Consider the following 24840-nt stretch of genomic DNA (forward strand, 5'->3'; position numbering starts at 1 on the left):
CCAGTTTAAACTTGAAAGTCTACTCAACTCTGCGTTCTTCCCCAGTCACTGTTCCCTACCCCCAAGGGTAAGCCAGGGCATCCCCACCCCTCGTCAGGCTCCATCAGCCCGCCGGCCTCTGGTCCCCTCAACACTGAGGTTCTCAGCGTGGACCACACCGACCTTCCGTCTGGGTTGTGTTGCTATCGTTACCAGCCCTTTCCTAAGGTTGGCAGCGTTCTGAGGGTTGGAGTCATGTCCAGATCCACTGACACTGCACATACAGGACAAGGCGGTGACTGGGACAGTCATGAGAGCACATGGCACAGACACACTGTCCTAGCAGATGACAAGGAACAGAGAGCAGGTCTTTACCGTGGACAGCGTGGAAGAGCACCTGATGTCTTTCGGATCTGAAACACCAAAACACACAAGGACATCTGTGAATCCAACGTTTCACATCTCTACTAGTACAACAAGTTAAAACAAAAATAACAAGATACTGCTTTGTACTTTTATTAAAGTAGCAAAACTATAAGAAAGAAGATAATGCCTGATGTAGGCCCATCTAGAGATGGCGGTAGGGGTGCACCCTGCCTTTGGGAAGCAGTTCAGCCTCCACACCAAGGACCCACCCAGTGCCCACCCCGTCATCCAGCCACCCAGGGATGGCGGAACCTTTATGTATTGACATATTTGAAAAGTTCACCAACAGATAATGCTTCAGTAGGTTACAGCAAAAAATGCAAAAAAAACATGAGTATTAGGAAGACCCCTTTGCAATCAGGAAATATTTCACATCTACCCTACAGAATCATGGAAGAAAGGCCTGGTGGTTTGCTTCCATGAAGATTCTAGCCAAGAAAACCCTATGGAACAGTTCTACTTCGTAACACATTAGTTGCCATGAATCAGAACGAACTCAACAGCAATGGGTTACACCTGAACAAGGAGTTCCCAGGTGGTGCAAATGTCTAAGTGCGTGACTGCTAACTAAAGGGTTGACCGTTTGAACTCGGAGGCACCTTGGAAGAAAGGCCTGGTGATCTGCTTCGGAAAGGTCACAGCCTTGAAAACCCTATGGAGCACAGTTGTACTCTGTACACGTGGGGTCACCATGAGTCAGAATCAACTCCAAGGCAGCCGGTTGAGAAGTGGTTATACTTGAACAAGGATGTCGCTGTGGCAACGACAGAGGCCGAGAAACCAACCACAGGCAAGCACCGCATGAAGCAGCGCCCCACTCATTAACAATCCACCCCCCAGAGCCCTCCCAGTGACAGAAGCTAACTGCCCCTTCTGGTGGGTCCTCTCCAAGGCCACGTGTACTTACGTTCGATGAGAAAGAGGAAGCACACTATCCCCATGGCCGCCACAATGGCCCCAGGCACGACAAAGGACAAGCCCCAGCATGTGGACACCCAGTAGCCAGCAATCAAGGACCCCAAAATGTTGCCCACAGAGGTGTGGGAATTCCAGACGCCCATAATCAAACCTCGCCTGCAACATAGCAAAAAACAAGATGGCAATGACGTGGAGAAGCAGAGATGAGTCAACACATGGAGGCCACACGGTGCCTGCCCCATGAAACAGTCAGTATAGACACAAATAAGCAACGTGGGCACTGCTTCTGTAAGATGCAGGACCAGAGATGCTTACAAGACATCTGGTTTTTCTTTTGCTTTGGGATTCATAATCACACATTCCCATTTCTGTCTCAGAGCTCATTCTACAATTAAAAAGAAAAAAATGGTTGCAGTTGAGTTGATTCCGACTCATGGCAATATCCCATGTGGGTCAGAGCAGAACTCTGCTCCATAGGGTTTTCAATGGTTGATGTTTTGGAAGTAGATCGCCAGGCCTTTCTTTGGAGGTACCTCTGGGTGGACTCGAATCTCCAACCTTTTGGTTAGCAGTCGAGCATGTTAACCGTTTGTGCTACCCAAGGACTCCTTAATTAAAAAGAGAAGTTTTTTTCTTGAAATTCTTGGAAGACCCCAAATTTCAATCTGTGCCTCTACCATCTAAATGCAATCATCTGATGGAATTTCATATTAGCAAAAGTTCACGCTAAGAACACAGCAGCAGGTGAAATACGTAAATAAGGCTCCCTGGGTTTGTTTGCCCATCCTGTCTCTCATCCTCCCTGTTACTCAACCTTTGGCCTAGCTGTGCTGGGTTAACCTCCGTCCAATTTTTCACACATTTCTGACTTAACCTGCCCTGGCAGTCAAGTGACTGGACACCGAGTCCCAGCTCTGCAACTTATGGGCTGGACGACCCAGGTCAGGACGTCTCAAACTTGTGAGTTCCCTGGGAGTCTTATTAAAATGCAGATTCTGCTTTAAGAGGGCCCGGGCGGGGCTGAGACCCTCCATTTCTCAGGAGCCCCAGGTCAGGCTCTGCAGATCCTGGGGCTCTGTGAGTGACAGGGACCTCACCCTGCCCACAATATGGAGGGCTGGGCTCTGGTGACTCCCAAGACAAAGGACCAGCTGAATTTCAAGAGCCCCAGGTCTTGGAGATTCCAACCATTTTATTCCAAAGAGTAGAACAGTTACTTGAAAGTGTTTTTTCTGCGATTCGTCTAAAGGAAAACGAACAGTAAAGTGTTTTTGCGTAACTGTTGTCTTTTTAAAAATAAATGCTGGTGGGAACCGGGCCGCAGTGTCTCACCTTCCTTTGCCAAACCAATTACCGAGGCAGGTGACCACGCTGGGCCAGCCAGTGGTCTGCACCAGGCCGTTGATGATCTGCAAAAAGGGCAAGACAGGAGCTCACCACGGATGGAAGTCACACACAAGAGTTCAGAAGACAGTCACAAGCCACTCTTCACGGTTCGTCTCAAGTTTAGGGGCCTAGCCGGGACTCTCATCAAAGAAAGGCACAAAACTATGTGAGTCTTAAAAGCCGAAGATGTATTTTATACAATTTTTTTTTAACTAGAATACCTTCCCACTGTAGAAATTTTAGGATAAGTAAAGACAAGACGGCCCAGCCCACCTCCCACTGCTCCGAGTATAAACTAACCGTCGCAGCTGGATGCAAGCTCCCCATTCTCCTTCCAATCTAAAAACTTTTTATTAGAATTTCTTCTTTTTTTTTTTATAGACATGGGATTGTACTATAAATGTGGCTTGTACACTGTATTTTTCAATTACTGCATGTTGAAGAAGGTACTGCTTTTAATTATTCTCTCATATAAACATAACGTTGGCCAAGCACCTGAAGAAAGTATTTCTCTGCTTTTCAAGGGTATCCTTCGCTAAAGTTTCCAGAAGGAAGTTAGGAATGTATCAGTGAGTGGGTCTACTTCAGCATCATGAGAATCGGGGATAACTGTACGTGAAGTCCGGCATGTCCTACAGCCTCCGCTAGAACTACACCAGTTCTCTAGAACACACTCTGGGCAGTCTGAGCTAGCCCGGTCTCCCAGGCTGAGCCTTCACGCCTGCAGCATGCTGGGCCTCTGGGCAGCTGTTGTTCCGTCTCCTAGTTTTCTATATCACTGTCCAAGCATGAGTCACTCTTGCCATTAAAAAGCCAAACTTTTATTTTTTTAAGTAGTGTGATAACGTGTTTTCTTAATTAAAAGCAAAGTCAAATAAAATTTCCTTTGAGGATTTTGCAACACTCCTTAGGCTATTTGGAGAGACTCAGAAGTATCGCAAAACCAGAGTTGACCGTCTTCATTTTAGGTCATTTTCCATTTCCAGTCAATGGAGACTACGCACCGAGCTGGTGGGAGGGGCAGACCCAGGCATTTCAGGAAGGGCTGGGCCAGACTGAGGGGCAAGGCTGGCTGACCTGTCTTAGGCCTTCACTTCCTTGTGGCACCATTAGGCTTGCCCCTTTTCTCCCCACTGCCCGCCCCATATTCCACCCCACCACCAACGGCTCCAAAGGCATCCCTGCCTTCCACCTTCCACAGCCCCACACGTTTCCCACACTTATCACACAGTAGAATATCTCCAACCCATCAAACTCAAGAAAGAATGATGAATAAGGGTTACGTGTTCAATGCCCCTGTGGGGGGTAGAGACGACTAGGATTCTTGAAGAAGCAACCCTGAAGCTGAGGTACACCTCACAGCTGCTGAAATGTTAGTGTGGACTACAAAAGAGGGGCTTTACCCGCTAGCGTGGACCCTGACCTCTGACAGGACCCAGTTCTGTCCCCACCCCCATTCTCTCTCGGCAGAGGTGGGGTCACATGTGATAAACACCCTGTCCTATCCATCATGGAAACCCCACACGTGGTAAGCCATGGACCCAAACCTTTACCTGAGTGAGCACGTAGAATCCAAAGCTGTGAATGTCGTAGAAATATCCCAACCCAAACAAGGCGGTGAAGGCCCCGCTGGCAAGCATCCCAAAGGTCAAGTAGTACCTAATTGGCAGGCGTTCCCCTATTATGCCACTGAGGACAGAGAAGAAGGAAAGACAAATATGAGAAAGCACACCCACCCACAACGCCAATCACCAGATGCTTCTCTCAGGTGCTTTCAGGCTGTTCACAGACCTTTGAAAACGCAAAAGCCCGACAATGCCCAGGAAGACTGAGTCACAACTATTTCCCTATTGAGCATTTATTGACCAGAAACTGGCAGCTGGCTAAATCTTACGAACAGTTCCGCTTCTAGTAAAACTCATCAGCTGTCAAATAATAAAACTCAAACATTATGACTTACTAGGATGGCTTCCACTTAAAGACAATAAGAACTAGTACTGCTAGTTAATCCTGCTGTCATATAAACGCTATCCAGTGAGCGTATACAGTATTTCAAAATGTCAGCCGTCAAACTAACAAATGTCATGATCACTAAAGATCCTGAGCATGTCACGCAGCCCAGGTGGGAAGCAATGAAGTCACCTACTCTGAAACACCCGGGAGGACTGGCTCACTCCGGGCCACGCCCGCTTTCCTCTGCCTTAGGTACAGAAGATTTTCTTTAGGATAGGGTCTGAAACCCAGGAGTAGAATCTCGAAGGTTCTTCTGAACAACAATATAACTCAATAAAAAGCGAACCCCTTCGGAGTCTTGCCTCAGATTTATTTGGGGATTAAACGAGATGAGTGTACATTAAGTGCCTGGTACACGGTGAAGATTCCGTTGAATAGCTATGATGGTGGTGGGAAGGATGAAAAGTCTCCAGTTTCCTAACAGGGCACACATTTCACAGGCTTTTACCACTAACACATCACACCACCCAATGCCATATGAAATAGATTCTTCACTGCTTCATGGGAAATGTCACTATGTAGTAACTTGACATTGTTACTCAGCTGGATAAAAAAGCTGGAGAATAACCACAGATGACTGTGGGCCTTCAGGAAAAAATCTGTGGCTGTCTCATTTCCGTCCCTGTAATCATTCTAGGAATCAGATAAACACAAAGTATAATGCAGAACAGCGCCCACCTGCCCATCAACGGCACTCTAGGAATTCTCTCCAAAATTCTGGGCTTTCGTCTAAAGAATCAACACACCACAGAGCTTTTCCTTCTGAATCTACCAAATAAAAAAGATCTGCCTAGTACTGGCAGCCCCTGGGTTACGAATGAGTTCCATTCCTAAGTCTGTCTTTAAGTCGAATTTGTACGTAAGTTGGAACAGTTAAGTGAGGTTTTTATCCAACGTCAGTTAATCAAATGTTTGTCCTAGTATACAGCGTACCTTTCTATGCACAAAAACATTCAAGAAACACTTCCAGATACACTAAAACATCTTTAACATAATAATCCAGTAATAAGGTTTTAATGCGCGTCGCAAAGTAGCGCTCATTTGTTATTATGAACCATTTTTGATATAATAGGCTTTATGGGGGCGGGGGGTTGGTTCGTAAGTATGTTGCTGTTAGGTGCCGTCAAGTCAGTTCCGACTCCCAGCGACCCTGTAGGACAGAGTGGAACTGCCCCATAGGGTTTCCAAGGAGCAGCTGGTGGATTTGAGCTGCCAACCTTTTGGTCAGCAGCAAGCTCTTAACCACTGCACCACCAGGGCTCATTGTAACTATGACTTGTACATAAATTGGATGTTCGTAACCCAGGGACTGACTGTATCCCACAAATGACTTTTTTTAACACTAACACAGAAGAAAGTAATTTGAGATTATAAAGAACAACCAGGTCAAATTTTAAGGGATTAGCCAAATTTCCTTGGCTGCAGAGAAACTGGTCACACACAGATTCAGAAAATTCTAGAGCCAATTCAATCAGATGAGGAAGGCAAGGCTGGTGGACTTGCCCCAAGGTCAACAGAACAAGAGGCAGACTCCATGGATCTTCTGAGAGCTACTGTCCTGCTCTTGGGGACACAGGCCATGGGCTCAGGCTCAGAGATACTCTAGAGTCTCGCTATACAATATTGAGCCCAAATTCAATCTCTACTTAAAGCTGTTGAAAGAAAAGGTGTCATGGAATGGAATGGACACCATTACATATTACATCAGGCTCACGCAGGCATTAAACTCCATGCTCAGTGCATCTGCCTGGACCTGGCTGGCATGACCTGGGCTAATGGATGTGCCCACCTGACCTGATTCATCTGACATACGTATTAAATGAAACAATGCCCAGTGTTAGAGCTTCGGCAGTAACTGCACGCTGTTTTACTAGCCATGGAGCCATTCTGTCACTCTAAAGGCCCAGGCAAGGAAGCAGTGTCCTTGTTTTGGGCATGAGTCTATTTACTGATTTCACGTTAGATAGTATTTTGTTTGAATGACCCTCAAGGACAAGACGCACGAACAATTATCTTTGCCGACACAAAAGCAACAATAAAACCACTTTATTTACTTTAACCAGCATTTCTCAGCCTTGGCATATTGACATTTTGGGTGGGATCATTCTTTGTGAGGAAGAGCTGTCCTGTTCGTTGCAGGAGGCCTAGCAATATCTCTGACCTCTTCCCACTACCTGCCAGGGGCAACCACCCCCTGCTCCCGCCAATGCCTGCTCAAGACCCATGCTCCAATAATGCCCACAGCTCACACGGTGCCTCTCTCAGCCAAGCTCATGTCTCGTTGTGTCCGCTACTTTGGGCTTTGGGACCCTTTACTACCCATTGGCCCATTCAGACACGCTCTGCAGGATTGTGCAAATATACAAATCCAATGTTGGCCTGAAGGGGGAGCTCTCCATTCCACCAGCAGACACCGCCTGACTGGGCGCCAACCACTCGCGAGGGGCCCAGGTCTTGATGGCCCCACGCTCTGGGTGTGGTTCCCTGAGATTCTCTAAGCTATAAAGATCTCTCAGTTACTGAACAAAGTTTCTGGGGGCTAAAGGCCTCAGTACCTATAAATGCTTTATTTATTTTTTTTAACATGGCTCGACTAACTAACAACCCAATTTTAAATCCACCAACCCCAAGTCCCATTGTCTATACACCATTTACCACCTGCCTAGGTCACGGTCAAGAACGGGATCAAGAGCAGGGCCTGCGCTAACCATTACACCTAACAGCTGCTGAGGACGGACCACGTGTCAGGCACTGTATTAAGCATTTTATATGCATCAACTCATTTAATCCTCACTGCAACCCTGTGAGGTGAGAACTATTTATTTTCCCCATTTTGCAAAGGGGAAACTGAGGCACAAAGAGGCATAGTAACTTTCCCAAGGACACACCCTAACAAGTGGCAGAGCCGAGATTCAAACCCAAGCTGTGGGTCCCTGGAGTCCACACCCCTGACCGCCAGGCTGTATTCTTTATGCTGCACTCAGAGGAAGACTTCTATTTGGGGCCAAGTTCAGTGTGAGGTATCCAGAAGGCATCCAGGTGGAGACGCCCAATGCATACTGTGTAAACAGATCTGACCCAAACCCACACCAAACCAAACCTGCTGTCGTCGAGTCCATTCCAACCCATAGAGATCCTACAGGACAGAAGAGAACTGCCCCATAGGGTTTCCAAGGCTGTAATCTTTATGGGGATGCCCTGGTGGCGTAGTGATTAAGAGCTCAGCTGCTAACCAAAAGGTCAGCAGTTCGAATCCACCAGCTGCTCCTTGGAAACCCCACGGGGCAGTTCTACTCTGTCCTCTAGGGTCACTATGAGTTGGAATGGACTCAACGGCAATAGGTTTTTTTTTTTTTTTAATCTTTATGGGACCAGACTGCCATATGTTTCTCCCACAGAGCTGCTGGTGGGTAGAACCGCTGACCTTTCGGTTAGCAGCCGAGCACTTAACCATTGTGCCACCAGGGCTCCTTAACAGATGTGACATTACTGTGGAATTTGTCACTTGGGGCATGTAAGTAGATGGTGGCCACTCAGAGCACAGGAGAGGACAGGCTCTGTGGGGTACCATGAACAGCTGCCACCTGCTGTCCCTAATGACCACATGCCAAGTAAGACTCAGCATGGGACAGCAGGATTCACGGGCACAGCACATCACCAGGAAGGCCATCAGTCCACGCCTGCTCAGCAGAGCACTAGGGACGAGTGACCCTCTGCTTCGCAGTTCACCTCGACAGACACAGTGCCCGGCACACCTGGTTTCACTCTGTCGTCACTTCCAGGAAGACACTAGATAGGAAGCGAGTGTCAGCAGGGGCACAGTCCTGTGCACACTTGTGTTGTTGTCTTTGTGAGCTGTTGTCAAGTCGATTTCAACTCATGGTGACCCCATGTGTGCAGAGTAGAGCTGCTCCATAGGGTTTTTAAGGCTGTGACCTTTCGGAAGCCGATCACCAGGCCTGTCTTCCGAGGCACCTCTGGGTGGGTTTGAACTGCCAACCTTTCAGCTGGTAGTCAAGCACTTAACTGTTTGTACCACAAAAAAAAAAAACCCAAACCCACTGCCAGTGAGTTTATTCCGACTCATAGCAACCCTACAGGACAGAGTAGAATGGCCCCATAGGGTTTCCAAGGAGAGGCTGGTGGATTTGAACTGCCAGCTTTTTGGTTAGCAGCACCAGGGCTCCGTTTGCACCACAGTGCACCTAAACTTTCTGAATCGAACAGAATATGTAACTGGTCAAAGGCCTTGGAAAACTCCAGCCAACCTACCTCAGGTACATGCCCACCGCATAAGCGCACAGGAAGGAGTAATCCAGGGCCCCAAGCAGTTGTTGATAGTTTTCCTTATCTGCACGGATTTAGAAATCAGCAGGAAAAGTTTATCATTAGTTAGTTTTCACTAAACATCAGCTTGCGCTCTGGAGCAGGGGAATAAAATACAAAGCATCTGTTCTCGAAGCTTGGGTGAGATGCTCAGGAAGTGCAAAGGGGCGGTTGGAATACACAAGACAGGGCAGCGGGGCTTCTGTTTAGCTTCTTGGCTAAATGTTTTAGAAAATAGAGTCCCCACACTGTCAGATAATCACTGAACAGACATCATTCAGATTATATACAATCCCATTGATCACAGTGGGCATCTGCTGGATTCATTTTGTCTTAAACGTTAAACTGGATTTTCCTCAACACCCCACTCCGTGCCTCTGTGCGTTTTCTCTTCCTTCCAGCCACAGATTCATGCTCTACGAGCCTGAACTTCCAATTCTGACAAAGAGAAAATGCAGACTGTCCTCGGCAGACTCCCTCACTGCAGGGAGTCTCGTTTCACGTGGCAGTCCCTCCGCACACAAGGACCTCGTAATTGAATAATGCTGGTAGTACAGCCGCAGTAAGGGTAATTGTTTGATGGGAGAGAGCTGTCACTGGAAATGTGTTACACTTTAGCACGGCATAATTGCTGCTAAAATTAGCGAGGCCAGAAGAGCCGGGCAATGCTGCCATTGTCACCAGCTCAAGGACGAATGGCTTCAGGAACGGGACCAACACAGAGCGGGTGACAAGGAACTCACCAAACGGCACCCAGCCACAGTCGGTCCCATTATGGGGTGCTTGCTGAGGGGGCAGGTAACTGGTTTGTTTGCTCAGGCTGTTGAACTGGACTTCACCCTCGGTCACAGCAGCACAGTCCTTGTGGAGCTCACCCTGGGACAATCGTGGAAGGACAGAGGGAGGAGAGAAAGCACGTACCCAGTGAGCCTCAGTGTGGACACAGAGCGAGAACAGCCACCCCTCCCCTCTGACCAGCCTTCCTAGCGTCACTGCATTTTAGGAGGGGGCTTCTGGTGAAAGTCCCCAGGACCCACAAGAATGGCTGTTGGTGAGGTCAGAGTTCAGGCAGGACTCTGCAGCAAGGCCACCTGAGTATACACACAACAAAAATAGGCACTCATAATGGCCACCATAAGCCGAATGCTTACAGCAGCTTTGTTCAGAAGAGGCCCAAGCTGATCACCCACCTGTGGTCCTCGGATCACCTGCCTGTAACAGAAGAGCGGGGTGACTTGGCCAGATTCACACAACTGAACACCGCACAGCAATGAAACAGAACGCATTGCAGCTACGCACAACACGCAGGAGGAATCTCACAAACATATTAAGCAAAAGAAGCCCAACACAAAGGAGTACAAGCTGCATGATTCCATCTGTATGAAGTTCAAGAACAGGAAAACCCATCTATGGTGAAGGAGGTGCAAATCGTGGCTACCTGGAGGGCAGTGATGGGAACAGCGTACAAGGGAGTCTCCTGGGCTCTGCGTGTTAATAGGGGCCTATAAAGGGCCTATGCTCTTTTTTTTTTTTTTTTTTATTGTTGTAGTTTAAGTGAAAGTTTACATTTCAAGTTAGTCACTCCTCCTTTCCACCCCTGATTTCCCATGTCCATTCAACCAGCTCCTGACTCTCTCTGCCCTCTCATCTCACCTGTGGACAGGAGCTGCCCATTTAGTCTCATGTATATACTTGAGCTAAGAAACATACTCTTCATGAGTATCATTTTGTATCCCATAGTCCAATCTAATCTTTGTCTGAAGAGTTGGTCTCGGGAATTGTTTTAGTTCTGGGTTGAAAGAGAGTCTGGAGGCCATGCTTTCTGGGGATCCTCCAGTCTCAGTCAGACCATTAAGTCTGGTGTTTTTACTAAGGGGTCTACATCTTAAAGGGTTCTGTGTCTTAACCGAGGTGATGATTCCCTGGGTACGTAATTATTTGTCAGGGTAGATACTTAAGATTTGTGTACTTTACTATATGCAAATCATACCTCAATAAAACAGATATTTGGGGGAAGAGGTCACCAGCCCATTATCCATGGAGCCAGCAACCAGGGCAGCGGGTGGGAAAAGGGACTTGTCTGAGAGGCAGCAGTTGGAAGGGAAAAGTGCAAGGCCTTGGGAGCTAAAGACCTGTTATCAAACCCCAGCCTGATGGCTGAACCAGTTGTGTGAGCTTGAGAAAGTCACTCACCACTGCAGACTTGGTCCCTTCATCTGCAGACAGGGCTGTTCATACCCACCTATAGCTGGTTCCTGGGAACAGGGGTGCTGAATACCACCTTGTCAGCACAGTGCATGGCACGGGCAGCACTTGAGAAATGGTGGCTATTACAGCTGGGTATACAGACAGGCCTGTGCGACAGGACACGGCCAAGGGGATGTAAGCAGAGCTCTTGCCCAGTGCGCTCCTCAGGGGGAGGGACAGATACTTCCAGAAAAGCCTCAGAAAGTTCCTCACCACCGCAGCCTCGGTCCGCTCATCTGGGCAGGGTTGCTCATACCCACTTATATCCACATGATGGCTGGGGCCCACATCACCCCAGCCTTGGGCCCGTCATCTGGGTAGGGTTGCTCATACCCACTTAAACCCACACGATGGCTGGGGCCCACACCACCCCAGCCTCGGGCCCCTCATCTGGGCAGGGTTGCTCATACCCACTTACATCCACATGATGGTTGGGGCCCATACTGCTGCAGAGGAAATGGCTGACTGAACGAACAGGTGACCTGCTTTATAACATACAAGGAAGCAAGAGACCAGACTCCGCCTTCTGCTGGGAAGTCTCCTCCAGCCTCTCCCAGGCAGCCTCTATCGCTCCCACTTGCTCCTGCTGGGCGTTTCCTTCAATAAAGGCTTTGTACCACATGGGAAAACCCTAGTGGTGTAGTCGTTAAGAGCTATGGCTGCTAACCAAAATGTTGGCAGTTCAAATCCACCAGGCGCTCCTTGAAAACTCTATGGTACAGTTCTACTCTGTCCTATAGGGTTGCTACAAGTCAGAATCCACTTGACGGCAACGGGTTTGGTTTTTTTTTTTTTTAATACCACATGTGGCTCAGATGAATCCATCCCATCAAGTGGGAGTGAGGGCGGGAAAGAGGGGTCCTCTGTGGTCAGGGAAAAGCCCTATAAGGCGACCGGGCACCCTTTTAGCGACCACAACATTGAGACCAGAGGGGTATCTTTTAGTGAGGGAGGCCAAGGGCTCTGAGGAAAGCTGGCCCAGAGGAGGAGGGGAGCAGGCATCTCTCCAGGGTCAGGGGCCAGGGTAGTGGTCAAGCAGGCCCACACCAGGCCCACCAGTGGCAAAGTCCTGCCCACCGCCCTTGCTGCCCTGGCCATCCCGCCTTGTCACAGGGGAGCAGTTAAAAGAGACTGGTCACCTCTGAAAGGCTGTGCCTCCCAGAGCCACGGGCAAGCCCACTGGACACCACCATGTGCTGTCACAGCCGGCAGCACACAGACACATGTCACCGGGTCCTGGCACAGCAGGCAGGAGCCAGTCACTCTGGTCACGCTGCTGTGTCCCATCACTGGGCGATTCTGCTGTAATCTCTACACCACCCTAAAAGGCTAGCCAAGGCTCAGCTTTACAGATTCAAAATAATGATCTGCCACACAGCTTCCCTCCACAGAGCTCTTCCTCCCCGGCGGCCCGAGGCGTTCTATCTTGGTAGATGGGCTGATAATTTTCTGCCCAAGTGCTCGAGCTCCTTCTCTGCTCTCACCTCCGCACTCCTCTGCCCCGCCTGCGCCCCTTCTCCGCCCTGCCTGCGCCCCTTCTCCGCCCTGCCTGTGCCCCTTCTCTGCCCCGCCTGTGCCCCTTCTCTGCCCACCCCACCCCGTGTCCTTTCTAAGCCCCGCCTGCACCCTGCATGCACTCAGCTCAAGTGAGGACCGGGGAGCATCACTGTAAGATGAGGTGGAGCCCGGGGGCGAGGCAGCGCCCTTCCTCTCTGCCCAAGGCAAGCCTGCTCCGCATGCCCCTTCCCTCTGATTTGATGCTTTCCTCCTGCTCTTCTCCCTCTGCTCACCCTTCCCTGCTGTCTCTCCTGGAAGCCAATCTGGCCCTGCCACGAGGTCTCACTGCTGCCGCTGTGGTCACGAGTCCCTGACAGGGGCAGGATGGAGGACGGGGTAGGCCCTTCCAGGCTCTGAGCTTGCGGGGCTAAATGTGAGCAGAGGCTGTTAAAACAGCCTTACAGGGGAGCAAGGGGGAAGGAATTGTGCAGACCACAGCAAAAACCAAATTTTCACATCATCTTTCCCACTGTTAATGTGCCAGGGGAGGAACCTTCCACTGAAAACATAATCCACTAGGAATAATGCCCCTGTTTCATAAACAAGCAGAAGGGCTTTCTGGGTTTGGTTTTTGGCAGAAGAGGCAGTCTAGCATAATGGTTAGGGACACGCGCTTCAGCACTGACAGACGTGGGCTGGAATCCTGGTGCCTCGTGGGCTGGAGACGGTGCAGTCACTTACACTCTCTCTGCACAGGGTTGTTGCAAAGATGAAGAGTATGTGCAGAGCGCCTCTCTGGGTCCCCAGCCCCGGGCAAGCAGCGCTCAGGCACTGGCCGCTGTGAGCATACAATGCTCGGTGGTTCCCATAGAGACTGCGCCCCTGGAGGGCCTCCGCTGAGCCTCAGCTCTCACTCCTCTCTCTCTCAACCTCCCTCTCCCTGCCTTTCTCTTTTATATAGGAAAATGTAACTGCCCCCGTTGAAGGGCTGCAGCAGAAGCGATAAGAGATATAATGTTACTCTAGCAGAAAGCGTGTGGAGGTTATTTCAATACACACACATGTTATGTTTTCAAAAATATTACTGTACTTCAATATTTCCATGAGTTTCATCCCCAAACCCTGGTGTTTAGGGGACAATTAAGGCTTCAGTAAACTAAGATGAACTTATCAGAATAAAGCTTGCAAGGTAAACTAATTCTTATCGTGGTTGTCCTTGAGTGAAATATCTGTGTCTCCCCACAGCCACTGCATCCTTGGAAAAACATTTGTGGGAAGGAGATCAAATCCCTTGGGAAACACTGGCTTTCAAAAAAGCAATTTTCTTGGCAAACTTTTTTATATGAGTGACTTTCAACAAGTTACATATAAAATTAATCAACAGCTACATCAGGCAGTTATTAAAAATCGATCAGTCACAAGACTTCTTGGCCGGGGGTGGATACGGAACAGAATTTCAAATTCTCACGGAATCCAGACTTTCTGGAGCCATTGCGGATGGAGGAACCCCTGAAACTATTGCCCTGATACAATACTTAAACCTTAAACCAAAAATATCCCCTTAAGTCTTCTTAAAACCAAACAGTAGTTTAGCTTAACCAGTAAAGAATGTTTGCCTCGAGCACTGTGCTTGTTTAATATCTATCTATATGGGATCAAACTGACAACTTGGAAAGATTAGATAAACACCCAGGGAGCTGTCAGTTTATGTTAACGGGGCAGGAACAACTCAGAAAAGGAGGATGAGAATGGTTGCACAACTCAAAGAATGTAATCACTATCACTGAACTATACATGTAGGAATTGTTGAATTTAGAGGATTAGGTGGGGGTGGGAGAAGAAAGGTGTCAACATAATGGCAGGACACACAAAATAACTCTGAAGTCACAAGTAATCTGTATGCACGGCAGTGGGGGATAGTGGGATACTGTTCTACCTATGGAGTCGCCGGGTGATGCCAACGGTTAACACTTGCTGCTAACTGAAAGGCTGGAGGTTGGAGTCCAGCCAGAGGTGCTTTAGAAGAAAGGCCTGGTGATCTACTTCTGAAAAATGACTGAAAACCCTATGGAGCACAGTTCTACTGTGACACACACGGGGTCACCATGAGTCGGAGTCGACTCCACGGCAGCTGGCTTATCCTACCTACAGACACCCTCTCCACCCCCAACACACGCCACACCACTGGGAAGCAAAAGGAAACCATTTCCACGGATTAGAAGGCAGACACAATAGGCTTTTTTCCTCAAAAAACACACTAGAAAAGAGTCAGCCTCCTTACCTTCTACACTTGGGCAGGCCTATGCGGTCAATTAAGCACAAATATCAACTATATTAACATACATTTCATAAGACTAGTCTTCAAACTCTGTCTGAGCAACTAACTTCACATTGAGAAAGTCTGCTCATTCATTCATTCCAAAAACATCTGTTGAGCATCTCCTAGGTTCTCAGCACTCACTGGGCCCTCGGGCTACAACCAGAGCTATGCAGCCGTACCCTCTCTAACAGGAAGTCACCAGGCCGAGGCAGGAGGGATGCGGAAGATGCTGTAAGGTGACCACGAGAAGACAAGGTAGTCAGGGCGGGGATTTGGGCCTCTCTAAGCCTCCTCCTCTTTCTCCTCCTCTCCTGCCCCCGCAGGGAGTGGGGTGCTGTCGGCTTCACTTCACCTTCAGACGACGCATAAGTGAGAGTTTGGGGTGTGTGTGCGTGTGCGTGTGTGTGTGTGTGTGTGTGTGTGTGTGCACGTGTATATATATCTATATTTAATAAATGTATTTAGTAAACTCAATATGGTTCCTGGAAACCCAAGTAGTGTAGTGGTTAAGCGTTATGGCTGCTAAGCAAAAGGTCAGCTGTTCGAATCCACTAGGCACTCCTTGGAAACTCTATGGGGCAATTCTAGGGTCGCTATGAGTCGGAATCAACTCGACGGCGAAGGGTTTGGTTTTTTTTTGTTTTTGATATGGTTCCTTGGGTGGTATGGCTTCATTTATGCCAACTAATCCTTTATACTCCTTTATAAGGTTCTCGGTTAAAAGGACTCTCCAAAGCATCATCCTGAAGAGATCCTAGAAAGGAAATTAAGGTTTTGGTGTCCAAAGTAAGAAGACCAGGCACCCATTTTACAGCAACACCTGAACATGGCCAGATTCTGTCCAAGTGAGTTACAGGAGACGTAAGAGAGGTACCCCCCACCACACACAGGCATATACAAACACTTACTCCACTCACAAACGCACACAGAAATAGAATATATAAGGAAACTGCTTGTTCACTGTTTATTCTCCAAAAATGGAGCCACACTATATATACTTCTGTATATCTCAACTCCTCTCACGCAGACACTTCCTAGAAGGCTTTCTGAGTCAACTCGTTTAGCTCTAACTCTCTTTTTGGTAGTTGCATATCTCATAAGATGGATTTACCATCACTTAGTCAAACCTGCCCTTCCTGATGAGGCTCACTTGATATCCAGGTGTTTCGTTTTGTTTTTTTTCTTTTTGGTCACTACAAACAAGGCTGCGATAAAGATGTTTATGCAGATATCCCGAACTATGGGTAAATCTATCTGTCTGGATGAAATTCCCAGAAGTAGGACTGAGGGACATAGGTAATCTCTAATGTCAATGGATGTTACCAGGCTTGTTTCCAAAGGGTGAGACACTTTCCATTTCTATCAGTAATACTTGAAAGCATGCCCCAATCACTTCCAGCAACAGGGGCCATCATTTGATTAAATGTTTTGCCAGGTGATGAGTATAAAGTGATACATCGTCACCTGAATTTGCGTTTGTGAATGCTAATACGCTTCAACATAGTTGATGTGTTTCTTGGACATGTGAATTCTGGGTCTGTGAATTGCCTCTCATAGGCTTTGTCCACTGCCCCTTTGGGTTTCCCAACTTCACACTCCTAAGACGATCACCATTTTATTCTAGGCTTTTGAGTGTTTTACATTTAAATCTTGACTCCATCTGCCATCTATTTTTTAGGACGGGAGGGGGTTCTTGGGAGGCGCTTGGGCCGCAGGGGTCCCTGGACCCCAGAGGAAAACGGTGACATGGACTGGTGTGAGTGAGGCCAGGTCTCTCCAGCCACACACGGACTGTAAAAAGAAAACTATAAACTCCTCAGTGGCAGTAGGAAAACTGTTTGAAACATTGGAAGTTCGTGTGGTTTGGGGTGGGAAAACTTGCTCTCTGGAAAGTTTCAACGCTGTCTGTATTAATATTTAAATATACAACTCCAATTAAAATCTCAGCAGTGTTTTTTTTTTTTTTTCTCAGTTGAATAAGATAAATCCTAAGGTTTATATGAGATAGTCTCTAAGAAGCATGAAAAAGATAACATATTTTAAGACACTGTAATAAAAATCATTGGAGTCCCTGGGTGGTGCAAATGGTTAATGCTTTTGGCTGCTAACCAAAAGGTTGGAGGTTCAAGTTCACCCAGAGGCTCCTCAAAAGAAAGAGTCTGGTGATCCACTTCCAAAAAATCAGCCACTGAAAACCCTGTGGAGCACAGTTCTACTCTGACACACATGGGGTCGCCAGGAGTTGGAGTCAAGTCCATGGTGACTGGTTTTAATCAAATTATTATGGTATTGACATGGGAACAGGTCAGTAGAACAGAATAAAAAATCTAGAATATTTGACAGAGATGATGGGAAAAACATAGCCCATTTAATAAATGTTATTGGCACCACTGGTTATCCACCTAGAAGTAACAAAGTTGAATCTCTCTTTGACATTGTAAAAAATAGACTTTAGAGTCACTTGTCCAGTAAATGACAAGTTTATTAAGGTATCGCCTCTTTCCCCAAGCTTATCTCTCTTTTGAAAACAACATTCTGTACCTTTGTGCCATAGTCACCTAAAACCTGGAGGGCATGGACAATTCCTGCTCCCTAGGGGTCAAGGAGGAATTTTAGGATATTTTGAGTAAATGAGGGATGCTTCACACCCACTGGAAGGTACTGGAAACAGGGAACACATCAGTGTCCACAGAAGTAACACATCTGTCTTGCCTCTCCCACTGGTCTGAGGACAGAGAGAGCAGCTGCTAGAGGCTGAGAGGCCTGGTGGGCATGGAGGAAGCAAGGACATGAAGGTCAACACGATTATGGGCCTGGATCTGACTCCTTTCCAACTGCTGGAAAGTGAGGGAAGGGGCCACGTAACTGCGAATGAGCTGTTTTTGGCACTGGACAATTTCCTTGTTCCGTCTACAATAAAGAGCCAAAAGTCATTCAAGTCTGTAGACCAGTTGCCACATGATGGAATTTTAACGAAGATAAGAAAATTACCCTGCTTTTTTTTTTTCCAAGTCATAACTGGTTATTATGTAGAATTATCTGCTTTAATCTTCTTTTCTTAAAGTCTAGTTAAATACCTAGTTAACAATCTCCTCTCCCGCTCACCCATCATTCAAAAATAAAGCCAGTGTTCTAAGGATAATGGAGACTCACCACCACAGGCCAATTTCGAGTCAAAATGTAATAACATTTGAAGCAATTTAGGAAACAACAGAACTTTGAATATGTTTCAGGGGGAAATTTACACAAGAGAAAATAAATATTTAATTAAGCTTTAGAATTCTGAAACTGTCGACTACTAAAAGTACTCCCAGTTCCAGCTGCCATTGAGTCAACTCTGACTCATGGCGACCCCATACATGTCAGAGTAGAACTGTGCTCCACAGGGTTTTCAATGGCTGCTTTTTCAGAAGTAGATCACCAGGACTTTCTTCCGAGGTGCCTCTAGGTGGACTAGAACCTCCAACCTTTTGGTCAGCAGCCAAGCACTTCACTGTTTGCAGCACCCAGACACTCCTCTATGACAGTATAAAACCATGTGTTGCCATTGAGTCAATTCCAACTCACAGTGACCCTAAAGGACAGAGGAGAATTCTCCAGTAGGGTTTCCAAGGAGCGGCGGCTGGTGGATTCGAACTGTGACCTTTTGGTTAGCAGCCATAGCTCTTAACCACTGTGCCACCTGGGCTCCAATAGTACCTCCAAAATTATAAATCCTAAAATTTAAAGTTAAATGAACAATTTTTAATTTCATGAAAGGGAAACTGAAAATCCAAGCAGCAAAATAATTTGCTGCTTTTCTTGTACACAAATCTGTCTTCTCCAGTTCTCTGACCATCCACCTCCTCCCCCTGAATGGCCCCGGTAAACCAACTAGTTCCTTATACAGATTACAGGTAGGATGTGAAACTTTTTCTTTTTTTTTTTTTAATGATCGCTTACCTTAACTATGCTGATAGGCTTTCGAGATAAGTGAAAACTTGCGTACAGCAAAAATGTCAAAAAAAAAGTAAAGGCTCTGTACCTGAAACACAAAACAGGGATAGAGGATGATATAAGGTACATTAAGAATGCATTTCAACGGTATCCTTAAATCTTGTTAGGCTATTTATAATTCATTCAGTCAATATCAATCCTATTTATATCACATTAAAAAATTTACCACTTTTGCTTTGTCCAAAGCAAACAACTCATTAAAAGTAAACAATTCCTTTGAAAAAAGAAAAAGCTATAATCAAAGAGAAATTTGGGACTCACAGCATAAACACACGCATTTACAAAGCAGACAAAACGGAACGATTATTCAGTTTACAACAAAATTAACCCCAAGTTTCTTGGGCAGCCTGCTATCCTGGGCGTTTCAGATCATATTTATTTTTAACTTTTTACTTCTATGCAGCTTTTCAGAAGCACACAAGCAAGCAAGGGAGAAATATAAATATTTGACTGACCTCAGTGAGAAAAACTCGGTGAAGCTTACAAGCTATGGATAAGGTCAATGACATAAAAAACTCTGGTACCAAGCCCTCTTGCTCTGCCAGTTTATGAGAGAAGCAGTTCAAGAGTTTTAAGTATTGAAATATGAAAAACTACAGAAAAGACTTTAGGAAGAAGATAATGTTACATCAGGCAGGGGAAAAGGTATTTGGCAAGAGAGATGGAGAAAGCACGCCGCCAAGGAGGCCAGCCCTTCTCTGTCCTGGGGCAGCGCCGGGAGCTCTGAAGAACAACCAGCTTGTCTGGTTCCTCAAACTGTGTGATGCTTGACTCAACAGTTACCTGAGGTGGGAAGCACTATGCACAGAAGAAAGGCACCGCATCCCCTGAGGGAGGACCCCCTTCTGGGCATGGCCTGGTGCATTCTAACTCCCTTTGGCGAGTGAGTGACGCTGGGGTCACTTCCTCCAGTCTCAGGTCTAAATCTTTAAGGCCTTAATTTACTGCTCGGTGGAAGCTTTATGTGAATAACACACAGAACCACGAAAGGTGCCTGCTTCTCTGGCCACAGGAAAAGGCAGGGGTCAGATAAACTTCTCAAGAATATTTTTTTTCTTTTGTTTTTAGTAGACTGTACTCAGGTGGGAAAAAAAGGACTAGTGGAACCCTGAGCCCCAAACCTACAACCTGGGAACACCTGTGGCTTAGGGAAAGGAACAAAAAGCAATCTGCTAGGTACTCAATAAATCCTTCTAAACGAATAAAGAAATATCCTAATACTCTCTGCTTCATCAAAGAAACATACTGATGGCCTTTGCTAGGATTCTTTGCTCTCCAAACCCATGCCAGTAACCGGGTGGGAAAAATGGAGTGTGTAATCTGTCCAAAAGCCCAAAGAACAAAGCCTGTGCAGATACAGTGAGTCTGTTACAATAGCCCGGGCTCTGTCCTTGTTTCCGCAAAACCTTCCATTTGGGGAGGGAGCGGAAGCCTCTTGATCCTTTGGTTTAGCTTTGTTATATTACCCACTACTCCTACACGCAGAGTCCCTGCGGGGTGCAAATGGTTCACGCGCTCATCTGCTAACTGAAAGGTTGGAGGTTCGAGTCCACCGAGAGGTGCCTCAGAAGAAACGCCTGGTGATCTACTCCGGGAAAAGTCAGCCATTGAAAACCCTACGGAATTACTGACGATTTTGAGCAAAGACTCTATAGAGAAATCCTGGTCCCACTGAGGCTGGATGAGCCCTCAAAAGTATTTCCCTGAGATCATCTTTAAACCTTAAACCAGAGATCCCCTGAAGTCTTCTTAAAGCCAAACAATAGTTTAGCTTAATTAGTAAAGATTGTCTAATTAGTAAAGAATTAATGTCATAATTGGTAAAAAATTGTGCTCTTTTAAGAATTACCTACACGGGATCAAACTGACAACAGCATCTCAAAAGATGAGATAGGAAATTTAGGGGGCAGTGAGTTTACTTCCTATAGGGTCGCTATGAGTCAGAATCAACTCCACGGCAATGGGTTTGGTTTTTGAGTTTATGCTAGTGGTGGGGGGACAACCCGGAAAAGGAGCTTGAGAATGGCTGCACAACATCACTGAATTGTACTCATAGAAATTGTTGAATTGCTGTATGTTCTCTGCTATGTATATTCTCAACAACAACAAAAATAAATTAAAAAGCAAACCCTACGGAGCACAGTTCTACTCTAACACACATGGGTCGCCACGAGTCAGAATCGACTCCAGGGCAACTGGCTGCTCCTCCGTGACTCAGGTTACCAGCGTAGAAGGATCTCAGGCCATGGGAGCTTCACAAGCCCTCAATCGCAGCCCACAGCTGGACTCACTGGTCACTTAAGTCCCCAGCTGCTATCAGTTACTAGCAAATGTAGCCCACTGATGACCCTGATCTGTCCCGTCTGCGTATGCGGTTCCCCACTGCACGTTTCTACCAGAAGAACAAAGTTATCAGATGAGTCACCTCAGGCACCCCCCCAAAGCAGTGTCTGACAGAAGAATTTGGAGCATATCTCACGAGCCCTTGGGGACGCTGGAGGCCACCAGTTTTACAGCTGTTTAGCAACCACAAGGATCTGAGTTTCATAAACACTCAGCTAAGAAGGTGTCTGAGAGAGGGGCTCTGCTTACGTAGATACTTAGGTCCTGCTCGACGCCCTCCACTCAGACAGCCCAGGAATAACGATCTCTCTGTTATCAGATAAGGTCTAAAGAGTCCTAGGGCCCTAGGATTGCATTTCTAGATCAGCGAGCCTGTCAGGTTATCAGTCCTGGTGGTCATCTTCCAGCTGCTCCCCTCCTTCTCCAGCTGGTAGCTTTGCAGGCACTGCTTGGCCGCCCTGGCCTGGTGGAGCTTCAGGCTGTTCTCATGGCTGACCCTCGCTGGGGGAGGCCGAGCTGCCACCCACACCCAGGGTGCCCTGTGAACACAGAGTACCGGAGAGAGTGGCCTGTGCCTCTGGAATGCTCCGTTCCATTCTGTGTGGAAGTGAAGATGACTTAGCCCCTTTGGGAAGAGAAACCGCCCGTAGGTTCACAGGTTCTCTGAGAGAAGGTATCCATTAGGATCATGTAAAGGGCCCACTGACACAGCAATCTGAAATTTTTCTAGAGACGGAAGATAGGTCTCCAAATGAGGAAAACCTTTTAGCTGGGATCAGGCCAACTCTCTTTTCTCTATTTCCAAACTCCTCCCTCATTTTCCACATCTTACTTACACAGGATTTGGGGAGAAGGGAGAAGCCAGCAACCTGAGGTTGGGTGTACCCCTTACACAGTGTCTCACCACACCTTCCCACCAGGCACCTTTAAACCAGAGTAGCAGCACTCTGGGACTGGCCCGTCCCAGTGGCCACCTCAACTGCCTGTCCTGGAGAGAGAGGGGACATTTCTGTAGGAGTACCCTGGGCTCTGGGGTCACACCTAATGGTCTAAACAACCCTCCTGAAGTCCTTTTCCCATTCTGTAATTCCGTAATTCTACCCTCATTTTGTTCTTTCTTCTTTTATTATTTATGAAGCAAGGGTTTGGGGCTTATCCATCCACTGTTTTTATTGTTGCTTGGTGTTGCATTAAGGCTTACAAATATTATAGCAAATACAGTTAAAAATATAGTCTCTGATCCTTTCATTCATCAGTGTTCCACTTACTTTTGGCTCTTCTGTCAGATTGTAGCGTTCTTTGCAGCCACCCACACAACAAGAAGAGTGGGTTAACCTGACGTTTCCAGCAAAAAAGCACGACTCAGCAGTAACAACACAGAACAGGGGTGCACCTTCAAAGGCTCCACAGAAATGTCCCAGAATATCACACGTGCTCACAGAGTCAACAGCAACCTGCTCCAAGTTCAGAGACTCAAGGCAGAAATCTGTCACCTTGTTAAGGTGGTATTTACCTCAGTCATACACAAATGAGGATTTGATGAGTGACTAAGCAACATTATTTGGTGTAGAAATTGGTCCAAAGTGACATCCTCAATTTAAAAAAAAAGACAGAAATGAAACCCAGATGCTACCTCATGTCCTTTTCAGAGCGGCCTATCAGGAGTGACGTCACCACTGACCACTTGACTGAGACACCGTCTGCCACACGGTTCCAGATGAAGCTACCGTTTTCCCAAATAATCAATAAAGAGTTTGTGGGAATTTGAGATCATGTAGATGTCCTGTCCCTCAAACGTTCCCCAACAGCTATGGAGTCCACTGATGATTTTTGCCTGAACTACGTACTGCTCTGGAGCCCTTGTGGTGCAGTGGTCAAAAACTCGGCCGCTAACCAAAAGGTTGGCAGATTGAATCCACCAGCCGCTCCTTGGAAACCCTACGGGGCAGTTGTACTCTGTCCTGTAGGTCACTGTGAGTCGGAATTGACTCAACAGCAACAAATTTGTTTGTTTTGTTTTTTTGGTAATTACTCCTCTGACGGCTACAGAATGGTGATGTTCTGACTCCAGTATTCCTTCTCGACTTGATAGCTAGCATTCTACTCTGAAGAAGAGCTTTCCATTCTCCCATTTATCCATTTATTTATATCAGTACAGACCCACTAGCTTCTTATGTTATTCAGTGGGGTATAATCCATTACTAGTATCGTTTGTTTCAAATCTCAAACTATCCCAGATCTGGCCAGTAAAGTCCCTTCACTTTCAAGTGTGTCCTTTTCTCCTGGCGCAAGGTGCTCCAGGCTCATCTTTTACTTCCTCTGCCCCACTCCTGGCATCAACCATGTCTCCAAGGATCCCTGGCTCCGTGTGGTGGGAAGGGTATGTAGAAACCAAAATCTGGAGCTAGGTGTGCCACTGGGGCATTGCTGTTCCCAGGTCCTCTCAGTGTGCTGAGCTAAGACCTTTTACACACACATGTCCATATATATCTACTCCTATTTCTATATCTACCTACCTATTTATATACAAAAACGCAAGACTTCACCCTGATACCTTTAATCCTAATCCAGCACCACATGATTCATGCTAGTCCCCCCACCACTTTCCGTATCTGTGACTCCCTCTACCATCAGTGATATTCCTGCCAAAAATGCATGATCTGAATACAATCATGAAGAAATATCAGACATACCCAAAACAAGAGACATTTTATAAAATAAATGGCCTATTCCCTTCAAAAATGTCCAGGTCTTGAAAGACAAAGAAAGCTGAGGAACTTGTCTAGATTAAAGGAGACTAAACCCACAGGACAACTAAATGTGATCGTAGACTACATCCTGGCTGGGAAAAAAGGCTACAGAGGACATTATTGAACATTTGATATAACTTTGAATATAGACTGTGGATTAGATAACAGTATTGGATCAGTGTGAAATTTCCTGATTTTGATGATGGCACTGTGGTTTTGTGGGGGAATGCCTTGAGCTTTGGAAATACACACTGGCGTATTTAAATATTAAATACGTGACGTCTGCAACTTACTCTTGATGGTTCAGAAAAAGTGTGTGGAGGGAGGCAGGGTGAAGGGAGAAGCAAATGATAAAGCAGATTAGGCAAAATGTTATCAGGTGTGCATGTCACAGGCGTTCTTTGTAACGTTCTTATAATTTTCTTCTATGAGTTTGAAATCATATCAAAATAAAGTTACACGATGAAAAGGAAATCAGGAAAACAATACCATTTTCAATAGCCCCTAAAAAGATAAAATACTTAGGCATAAATCTGACCAGGGTTGTAAAAGACCTATACAAAGAAAACTACAAAACATTACTGCAAGAAACCCAAAGGGATCTACATAAATGGAAAAACACACCATGCTCATGGATAG

At 46.6% G+C, this 24840-nt stretch overlaps 1 protein-coding gene across 1 annotated transcript in view; it reads right to left on the bottom strand.

Moving 5' to 3' along the window:
- SLC37A1 (solute carrier family 37 member 1) overlaps positions 1–24840 on the bottom strand; it is a 66747-nt gene that overhangs the window by 38832 nt on the left and 3075 nt on the right. The window contains exons 2-8 of the mRNA XM_023739091.1: positions 19055–19136; positions 9792–9924; positions 8995–9073; positions 4263–4398; positions 2656–2732; positions 1313–1479; positions 355–392 (exon numbers count right to left, since the gene is read on the bottom strand). Of these exons, the coding sequence (XP_023594859.1) occupies positions 355–392; positions 1313–1479; positions 2656–2732; positions 4263–4398; positions 8995–9073; positions 9792–9924; positions 19055–19136 (712 nt within the window). The remainder of the gene's footprint in view (positions 1–354; positions 393–1312; positions 1480–2655; positions 2733–4262; positions 4399–8994; positions 9074–9791; positions 9925–19054; positions 19137–24840) is intronic.

The sequence above is a fragment of the Trichechus manatus genome, unplaced genomic scaffold (assembly GCF_000243295.1).
Source record: "Trichechus manatus latirostris isolate Lorelei unplaced genomic scaffold, TriManLat1.0 scaffold00128, whole genome shotgun sequence".
Taxonomy (NCBI): domain Eukaryota; kingdom Metazoa; phylum Chordata; class Mammalia; order Sirenia; family Trichechidae; genus Trichechus; species Trichechus manatus.